At 49.8% G+C, this 9,437-nt stretch overlaps 2 protein-coding genes across 2 annotated transcripts; one reads left to right on the top strand and one right to left on the bottom strand.

The window, feature by feature from the left end:
• Window positions 1-550: 550 nt before the first annotated feature.
• On the bottom strand, window positions 551-3,334 carry LOC128975553 (dynein light chain 1, cytoplasmic-like). The gene is made up of 3 exons (XM_054392504.1): window positions 3,234-3,334; window positions 2,485-2,622; window positions 551-1,150 (listed from the first exon to the last, which is right to left on the bottom strand). The coding sequence occupies exons 2-3, from the start codon at window positions 2,614-2,616 to the stop codon at window positions 1,013-1,015; spliced, it is 270 nt and encodes an 89-aa protein (XP_054248479.1). The 5' UTR covers window positions 2,617-2,622; window positions 3,234-3,334; the 3' UTR covers window positions 551-1,012.
• Window positions 3,335-4,717: 1,383 nt separating this feature from the next.
• Window positions 4,718-8,530, top strand: COQ5 (coenzyme Q5, methyltransferase). The gene is made up of 7 exons (XM_054392735.1): window positions 4,718-4,871; window positions 5,272-5,421; window positions 5,793-6,017; window positions 6,314-6,420; window positions 7,258-7,346; window positions 7,562-7,673; window positions 7,782-8,530. The coding sequence occupies exons 1-7, from the start codon at window positions 4,718-4,720 to the stop codon at window positions 7,881-7,883; spliced, it is 939 nt and encodes a 312-aa protein (XP_054248710.1). The 3' UTR covers window positions 7,884-8,530.
• Window positions 8,531-9,437: the final 907 nt, after the last annotated feature.

Here is a 9,437-nt window from a genome sequence, read left to right as displayed (position 1 = left end):
CTCGGCCTCCTTCATGGCGACATCTTCTCGCTGCTCCGCTCGAACCGGGGAAGGCCGCGGAAGGCCGGGCCGGGCCTGCGGGGCTCCGGGCGAAGAGAGAAGGAGCTGCTCAAGGAGCCCCGCGGGGCCCGGCGCTGCCTGCCGCCCGCGTGGTCGGCACCACCCAGGCACCCACCAGCTCCTCGGCGCCGCCCCGGCCCCGGCTCGGCCGCCGCTGCCCCGTAATGGCGACGAGTCGCCCACAGCAGTGGCCGGGACCCGGATGCAGCCGTTCCGGGCGGGCCCCACAGAAGTCGTAGGCCTCGCCCGCCGCGAAGCACGCCGGGAGCTGTAGTTCCCCCGCGGGCACCCCCACGGCCCTCGGCCCAGCGCTCCACCCTGCGTCCTCCTGCCTCCGGCAAGGACTCGGGGCCGAACCCCAGATCCGCCGGCGCTCCTGGGCAAACAGCCCCGCACGGGGCCCCGGGACCGGCGGCTTCATCCAGCCCGACTCACCCCACCCCTCACAGCCAGACTGACAAAGTGAAATAATGAGCTGAGTGCCAGGGTCCTTTATTTTCCAAAGTGGTTCTCCAAGGGGCATCAGCAGAAACAGAGCTCACGCTTTGGGGCAGTACCTCCAGCAAAACGAGAGGGGAACAAAAAAAGCGTCAAAACACAAATCAGAAGAGTAGGAAATGTTTGGAACAGAAAGCACTAATCAGTGTCAGTACTTACACAGCGCAAGTAGTAATTAGCAATACCGCAGATTGCTTTAAAACTCTCAAAGGCAAAACTGCTCCAATAGCTCTACTAGCAAAGAAGCAGCTGTCTGAAAAAAATAAATACAAGGAAGACTTTTTTGGCATTTTTCCTTTTTTATATCCACACTGCAACATCCTCTGCTACAGCACAACCCCTGCCATTGCCCTTGAAGATCAAGGACTGCATCATCAGGAAGGCTGTGGTAACTAGTCAGGAGTCAGCACACAGTCCTGTAACCGGGCGCAAGGGGCAGTAACAGCCCCTGGCTCTAACCAGACTTGAACAGAAGAATGGCAACTTGGCCGAGGTAGAAGTAGATGAAGTGCTTGGTCTCATGAGTTACATAGCTGCCAAAGTTCCTTCCCACAATGCAGTGCCAAGTGGGATTGTATTTCTTGTCAAACTCCTGCAAGATAGATCATCAGAAATTAAGGTCTCTTTTAAACAGGTATTCCATTTCAGAGCAAGGCAATTAGAGCAAGAGCAGATGCTCTTAAGTACAAGGATTATCTTATTTACATCTTATTGTTCAGCTGCTGCTTAGACAATGAAAACACACAAAAAGCCACAGTGCTTACCATCTGAGCAGCAGTAAATTTAAAATGTTACTTTAGTTCAGGGAAAGTCAACCTTTCTCCCTCTATAATTCCTAATATTAACTGAAACTACAGCCCTCCAGTAGCACACCTTTACAACTAGTTTTACACCCACAGAGACTAAGCCATAATTTAGATTTAATTGTTCCTCTGCAACAGGAGCGTCAAAGGGACTCGGGGATAATTCTCTACCACATACTCTGTAACACCAACACTACAAGAAATCTAAGAACTGGTGTTTTACTTTCAATCAAACCCTCTACAAATTCCCAGTGGTTACTACAAGGAATCTCTGAAAAATACTCTCTTTTCCACTGTCACAGACACTTCCTGCAGTGGAGGAAAAAAAAAAAAAAGTCCTCCCTCTACTGTGGGCACAGCAGAGCCACTAGAGAAATACTAAAGCAATTCTTCTGCTTAGATCAAGCACTTTTTAAACAGCTCTTCCACTCAGATCTCTTTAGTTTCCAGTGACACTCCTTGATTTCCACATTCTCCTGAGCCGATGAAGCAGGAAATGTAATCAGAACTAGATCTCTCCCATGGTCAGAACTGTTAATCCAACATGAAGAGCAACACAGAAGTTGGAAACAACAGTGTCACTAGGATTTCTTTTGTGGGGTTTTTTAAAATTCTTTTTTGTGTACATCACTCCACAAGGAGAGGTGTGATTACAGTCGACCTGAGGAAAACTACTTTGCCATGCGATTTTTGACCCAGCTGGCCAGAACTGTGAACAGATTCTTAAGATTAAGTTCAACAGAATTGAAACCAAGGACTATGTAAAACAGGCTTTCTCTCAGAGAAAAACGATAGGAGAGCTCAGTAGAGCTCCTGTGTTTTGTAGCAGCTCATGGGTCACAGGGACAGTCAGCTGCCACTTGCCATTCACCTGGACAATGGGACAGGAGCAGAAAAGGCTTAAGTAGAAGGCACGGCAAGAGAAAAACAGAAGGACCTAGAAGAGTCCATGGAAAGGGTGGGGAAAGGAACATAAGGACAGCAGCCTGTAGAGAAAGTCCAACTTGATTATCTAGCATCTCTAGAACTCGTTTCTCTAGAGCTACTTGCCCAGCAGCATTCTCCCTGCTTCATTTTCCAAGTGCATAGAGATTCCAGGAGGACACTCCAAGCACACATTTACCTTCTTTATGTGAGCAGCAATGTCCTTCTCGATGTTGTATTTCTCTAAGGCCTGAGTAGCGCACTCCACAGCATCCTGCTGCATCTCCTCTGACATGTCTGCATTCTTGATCACTGCCTTTCGATCACTCATGATTGCCTGTGTTGAGCAAAGAAGAGAAGAATGCAAAGCTGCAGAAGCCTCTACCTGCCAAGCAGTCAGACACCATCATCCCCAGCGAGGTTTCAGGGCCCGTGCTGTTCCCACAGCCGGGGCTGTGCAAGAGGAGCAGGCACTGACAGGAACAGGGGGTTAAAGCCCGGCCGCCTGAAACAGCTGCTCCCTCCCCAAGTGCTCCCGGGGCCCGGAGTCACGCAAGCACCACCGCAGCGGTTTCAAGCCCCGCCAGCCACCGCCCCCCATCCCGGGCCCTTCGGCAGCTGGGCAGAGGCCCAGCGCAGCGCGGGAACCCGGGAGAGGACGCAGCCGCTCCAGCTCCCGGCCCCGGCGGCCTTTCCCTGCGGAGGGTGCTGCATGAAGCTCGCTACTCTCGGAGCTCCGCGGGGCTAACTGGGAAGGCTCCTGCCTGCAGCTGCCGGAGGGGATGCTGCAAAGGCAGAGGCGGGTGCCGCGGAAGGGTCCTGGCAACAGAGTATGCGCCGACTTGCCCGGGTACCAGCTTTCCAGCCTCAGCCCTCCCAGGTCGCAGCTCTCCTCATTCGGCAGCTGCCCCACCCCATGGCTCGAGGCGCTCACGCCGCTCTCCTCACCGTTGGACGCTACCGCGGGACCAGCCCAGTGTGGAAGGGAATGGGCGCGGCTCAGAGAAACGCGGACAGCCAACTCCCCACGCCACCGCGTCGGTTTAACCGACCCGCGCACCCCGCCGTCGACTCCAAGCATACCCTGCCACACCCACTCCGTACTGTCCCCAAGTCATTGGTCAGCGCCACCACCCCCCCGGATCACTCATTGGCCAGCTTCCGGTGGTCTCGTAGCGTTTTACTTCAGCACTTTCTTTCAGACCGGCATGCCTTGCGCCTGTACTCGTTCCCATAGCTACAGGCAGCCGCGGGGATACAGAGCGCGCTCAGGCTCGGCGGGAGCGAGGCGGCTGAGGCTGTCTCGGGTGCCCCAGAGTCTCCACCGAGGCGAGTCCAGGGCACGGCGCATCCGCAGGACCGTACTTGCGGGCATGCCTGGGCTGATTGTTTACAGGCAGCGTGCAGCCTCTGTTCGATCTTCCCTTTTATTCCGTCACGGCTGAACTACTCGAACATGGCTGGTTGCAGAGGTCTCTACAGTGGCCTGTGAGAGAGGCTCTCCTAGTCGCTCCGGTGGTAGACAAAGATAATTTCTCTATGTAGTTGAGTCAGACACAGAAAAACACCCAGAGCACAGAAAAAAAGCCCTCACTCAAACTCAGGAAATCGTATGTGATGCTTTGCAAGTTGTTCTGCAAAGAACATAGAGGAGAAAAAAAAAAAAACACTAGGTATTGCTAAATTCTGCAGGTATGGAAAAATCATGATAGGGGGTGATAATGGTGTTAATACAACTCAACTAGGAACAAAGGTCTTGACAAGTGAGACCAATTCATACTCAATGGGGGGCAGTCTCTGGTCAGATTTCCTAACTGATTTCTTGTGAGGAACGGATAACTTCTGTCCACCTACGAAACTGACAGAATTTCTGGATTATTCCAATAATATGGTAAGTGGGGCATCTTTTGTAAAAATGTAGCAGGTCAGGTCCCTAGTTTCTAATAAAGTACTAGGTACTAATGATCCTAACAGCAATCAGAGTCAAACTTCTTCTCCTCTCAGTTCATGAGAATCCACAAACCAACCGTACCTGCCATACCCCCATGAGGTTTTACTTTAGCCTAGAAACTACGAAATTAAGGATCTAGAGATCTAGAAGAAACGACTTGCAAAATCACTCAAATACGCGGCGCCAGGTGTGCTGGGGGGGAGTTCTTCCCCTGTCGTGTATGTTCTACCAGAACAGGCTGGGCTGTGCGCATCGCAGCCGGCAGCGCTATGGTGCTTGGCGAGCTTCAGGCCAGCACTCGTGTCTCCCCGCCAGGCTTTGGAAACCCGCCGGCTTCGGTAGGGCCGAGCACGGAGCCCGGCGCCCGTCCACCCCGGCTGGCCCGGCCCGGCCCGCCCTGTCGGGCGCGGCCCTCGCCGGGGTTGCGGTCGGCGCCGGCCGCGGTGCCCGGCGGGAGGGGGCGGGGTTGTGCCCTCGCAAGATGGCGGCGGTGGGGCTCTGCCTGTGCCGGGCGTTGCTGGCCCGCCGCGGCGGCGCTCTGCGGAACCTCTGCGGCTCGGTGCGGGGCCTCGCCGCGGGGCCGGAGACGCATTTCGGCTTCCAGACTGTGACGGAGGAGGAGAGGAGGGAGAAAAGTGAGGGCGGCGGGGTCGGGCGGAGCCTTGAGGCACCCCAGGGAAAGGCCGACTGGGCTGGGCCGGAACGGAACGGTGCTCCCAGGCAGCCGGCGTGCATCGGCTCTGGATGGGTGCTGGGGATGTGATGGGAGCTGGGCCGTTACCGGGAGTCGCAGTGAATAGTGTCAGTGTTGATCCGGCTGGGTTCTTCCCCTCCGCTCCGGAGGGATCACGGACAGAGGCCGCGTTTCTCCAAAGCGACGTCTGGCGGGCAGCAAGCTCAGTGGCATTCGATCGTTGGTTTTTGAAGGAGTTTTCAGGCGGTATTTTTTGGTTGCACGTAGTGACAGACCGCCAGGAGGCAATAAAGGACATGCTTAAGTAAATCGCATCTCATTCTCGTGTTGGTCCTTTGCAGTTTACCAGGTGTTTCAAAGTGTAGCCAAGAAATACGACGTAATGAACGATTCAATGACTCTAGGGATTCATCGAATATGGAAGGATATCTTTGTACATAAGATGAACCCTTGCCCAGGAACCCTTCTTCTTGATGTTGCTGGAGGAACTGGTAAATAATTTTAAGCCCCGCATGACAGTGCCACACCAGTTTTGAACTGTTTGAGTCTGCTCATACTCAAGTTGTCTGTCTTTACCCCCTCAGTTCTGTCTTAAAAACTAGTGAAGCGTCTGCTTAACTTGCAGAGAGCTGTTGAGAGCCAACTTCTTTGTTTTGAACTCCCTTGCTCCAAGGCTCTGGACGTACTACAGCACTGAAAAACTCTTTCCATTTGTAGGCAGTCAGAGTCCTTGCTTTTAGTATGTTCCTTTTCTGTATGTTTATACACACGGTGTACACTGTGAGTTTTATTCTAATAAACATATAAAACTTAGGAATTGGAAGGCATTTCAGTGTGTGTCTCCCTCTCAAAACAAACGCAGGTGACATTGCCTTCAGGTTTCTCAATTATGTTCGCTCTGCGCGGGAGGGCCAGCTCCGGCAGAAGCTGAGGCAGCAGCAGAACCTATCCTGGCAGGAGATTTCTCAGAGTTACCAGGAAGACAAATTGAAGTCACTAGGGGATTCCCAAGTGGTGGTCTGCGACATCAACAGAGAGATGTTAAAAGTTGGGAAGCAGAAGGCACAGCATCTTGGCTACTCGGAAGGTAGGTCCTGCTCTGTCTGCTTCAGTGGTGTTGAACACGCAGCAGCTGTCAGGCCAGCAGAAGGTGAGGACGAGTATGTCCCTTGTGCAGTGAGGATATGTGCTGTGTGCTTGAAGGTCTGCCAGCACTGAGTTACTTTGGCAGTGAGCACTCCAAGAAAAATGCAGGCTTGAAATCTTAGTTTTAACAATCACTTTATTAATAATAATTTCCTTCTGGATTAAGCTGTAGTCTTTCTGGAGCAGTCTGAGTTATATAAGACTTGGTCAATACCATGTCCTTGGTTTTTGTTACAGGTTTGTCCTGGGTACTTGGGAATGCTGAAGAGTTGCCTTTTGGTGATGATAAGTTTGATGTTTACACAATTGCCTTTGGAATCCGAAATGTAACTCATATTGATTTGGTAAGTCACTGCAGTGCTTCTGACCTGGAATGCCTGTGATTCACCTGAGGCTTTTTATTCTAGTACAGGAAGCAAAGGAAGAATTGCTTTGGATAACGGAGTATCTTTGTTTACTCCTGAAGCATATGAAATGATGCCCTGTCTGCACCCTTCTTTTTCCCTCAGGAACATGAGAGTTGAAGCCAAGCAGGTGTACAACCTGCAGAGGTTCTTGACTACAACTCTGAAGTGCTTTTGTATGAAAAACCACACAGTTGGAAACAGAATTTTGTCTTGGTTCTTCTTAAGCATTTGGTTTGGGTATAGGATGGGATTTTCAAAGTAGCCAGGGATTTTTTTTCTCTCCTTCCTTCCTGTTCTCACAGGCTGCTCATGCAAAGCCCAGTATAATTTCTTGTTTGATCCTTTAGGTGTGCCTCACATTTGAGTAAAACCTTTTGATTAAAAAAAATAAAATTTTATCAAGTACTCTTTTCATTTTCAGCATCTGGAGTTGAAAATCCTTCTCCCTTTTGGGCTTAGTCTGTAATTATAAGAGCTCTGCTGGCCAACATTTCATCAGCTGAGAATAGTGAAAAAAAAAGTTGCAAGCTCTGCATCATAGTCTTGACACAAAGCCTGGTGAAAGTCTATTCACGCAACAGCAAGAGGGTTTGGTTTGGTTGTTTGGAGAGTTTTTTGTACTTGTTTGGGATGCTTCTCCACAAGTAAATAGAAATTCTTAATCAGGAATCTCTTTACTCCCGTCAGTTAATCAATGAGTTGCCATCATGTGGTGTGGTAATAGGCAGGTATAGCTATACACAACCAAAACATACAGCATCTGCTTTGTCTCAGGCACTTCAGGAAGCTTATCGTGTGCTGAAACCAGGAGGAAGATTTCTCTGTCTTGAATTTAGTCATGTCAGCAACCCTCTTCTTTCCAGGTAGGAAGATGGTGATGCTTTATGCCATGTCACAAGGCCCTGTAGTTCGCATTCAGCCAGAATAAGAGATGGAGATGCTTTGAGGCCACCTCATTGTGCACTTGTAAAATCAGATACAGCCTCCATAATGTAGTGATGGAGAGCTCAGCTTGTGTTGCAGAGAGCTGGCTTCAGATTTATTTGTACTGATCTGCATTTGCCATCTGTCTGTGCAGGCTCTACGATCTGTACAGCTTCCAGGTGATCCCTGTTCTGGGTGAGGTTATCGCTGGGGACTGGAGGTCTTACCAGTATCTCGTGGAGAGCATCCGACGCTTCCCCCCTCAGGTCAGACAGTATTCCTCTGAACTCGCAACACACAAAACACAGTCCTAGCATAATCTAGCAAGCAGCTGGCCTTGAGGTCGATAAAATGGTGGAACTATTCTTTTTCAGGAGGAGCTGAAGGCAATGATAGAAGATGCAGGCTTCTTCAAAGTGGACTATCAGAATTTGAACTCTGGTATTGTTGCCATTCATTCAGGTTTCAAACTGTGAGTTGGTTATGGAGCAAAGCGCAGGAAGGGTAATTCTGAGGAATGTGAAAGTCATGTGATTTTAAGGCTATCAAGATTGACAAGTTCTAAGAACCTGTGCAGCATGTACTTGTTCAGCAGCCAGACCTAGAAGAACATCAGCTACCCTTTTCTCCCTCAAGAAACCTATGGATGGAGTGACTCCCAAGGGGTTTCTTACGCTGGCGTTGTCATTCAGGTGCAACATAAAGGACGTGGCCAAAACTTGGTAATGCAAACAAATTAAGCAAATGCAGTTGCCCGTGGTGCAAATGCAGAAACTGACTGACTGTTCTTTGAGTCACAGCAGTGAGAACTTGGGTTTATTAGATTTTGATTAAGCTGTCATTATATTTGTCACGTGGGCTTGTAAAGGTTTTTTGCCATGATTCCTTCTTTCAAAGGCAAATGAAAGGCTGGCAAAATAAACCAGCTCTGCATCAACTAGCTTGGTCTTCAGATGCTGTGGATTGGGGGAGGGCAACAGAGATGGGAAGGTTCCTTCTTCATTCACAGCAGAGTAAATAGGGTAATGCAACCACTAAGGGGGCAGAAGGGTAGAGCAATTGTTAAAGGATGAACTTCCAACAGTTTTATTAGCAAAGAAGCTATCTTTTCGAATAAAATAAATACAAGGAAGACATTTCTGCCCTTTTTTGTAGCCACAAGGAAAGGATCAGCTTCCACAGCAAAATCTCTGACAATTAACAACACAACAAAAGACCTGAAGATAAAGGTCTGTTTCCTCAAAAAGGCTGATGGTAGGAGGCTGTTTTGAGTTCAGGTACAGCCTTGAGACCATGGGCAAGGCTCAGTAACAATCTGTGGGTCTAACCAGACTTAAAGGACAGTGATTTGTCTGAGGTAGAAGTAGATGAAATGCTTGGTCTCCATACATGAACTAGCTGCCAAAGTTCCTTGCCCAGTGCAGTGCCAAGTGGGACTGTAGTTCTTGTCACATTCCTCCAGGAAGAGACACCTAGAGCAGCCTTTTGGTGAGAAGGTACCAATACTGTCTGAGAGGCTGAGGTTTGCAGTCACTCGTTATCAAGGACAGCTCTGGGGAGAAGGCAGCGAGGGAGCAGCACACCCACTCAGGTGCAAGGACCATCTGATGAGTCAGACCCAAACTAGAAGTGCTTCCAAACTGAGCAAGAATAGGCTTAAAACATATGTTTGGGGAACTAACTTCTCCCCAAAAGTCACACGCTTGTCTCAAACTGTAGCCTGCAAGAGCTTCACCTCTTGATCTGCACATCTACAGATTGAGACCTTGCCTCCATTATCTGTTTTTGTTTCAATAAGGACACTTGAAAGGATTCTATAGAAGGATGTCTGCCACATCCTTGATACCAAGTCACAAGCCCATGTTCTTCCTCCACACTGTACTCAGGAGCCTGCTGCAACTTTGAGATAAACTGTGTACAAGGCAACCACAAGTAAAACAGTGCAGACTGCAGTTACCTACTGCAGGATCTAACAGCTGCCAGCTGAAGAGACTCTGTGAGGGTATGTAATAGTTTGGCTCTGCTCAACC

The sequence above is a fragment of the Indicator indicator genome, chromosome 26 (assembly GCF_027791375.1).
Source record: "Indicator indicator isolate 239-I01 chromosome 26, UM_Iind_1.1, whole genome shotgun sequence".
NCBI classification, from domain to species: Eukaryota; Metazoa; Chordata; class Aves; order Piciformes; family Indicatoridae; genus Indicator; species Indicator indicator.
This window is presented reverse-complemented; position numbering and strand designations above follow the sequence as displayed.

Excerpts from the sequence above, each read along its gene's own strand:
- LOC128975553 (XM_054392504.1), bottom strand. The coding sequence starts at position 2,616 with ATGAGTGATCGAAAGGCAGTGATCAAGAATGCAGACATGTCAGAGGAG. Across the intron at positions 1,151-2,484 it reads TTGCTGCTCACATAAAGAAG|GAGTTTGACAAGAAATACAA; the intron begins GTAAATGTGTGC and ends TCTATCTTGCAG.
- COQ5 (XM_054392735.1), top strand. The coding sequence starts at position 4,718 with ATGGCGGCGGTGGGGCTCTGCCTGTGCCGGGCGTTGCTGGCCCGCCGC. Across the intron at positions 4,872-5,271 it reads GGAGGAGAGGAGGGAGAAAA|TTTACCAGGTGTTTCAAAGT; the intron begins GTGAGGGCGGCG and ends GGTCCTTTGCAG. Across the intron at positions 6,018-6,313 it reads GCATCTTGGCTACTCGGAAG|GTTTGTCCTGGGTACTTGGG; the intron begins GTAGGTCCTGCT and ends TTTTTGTTACAG.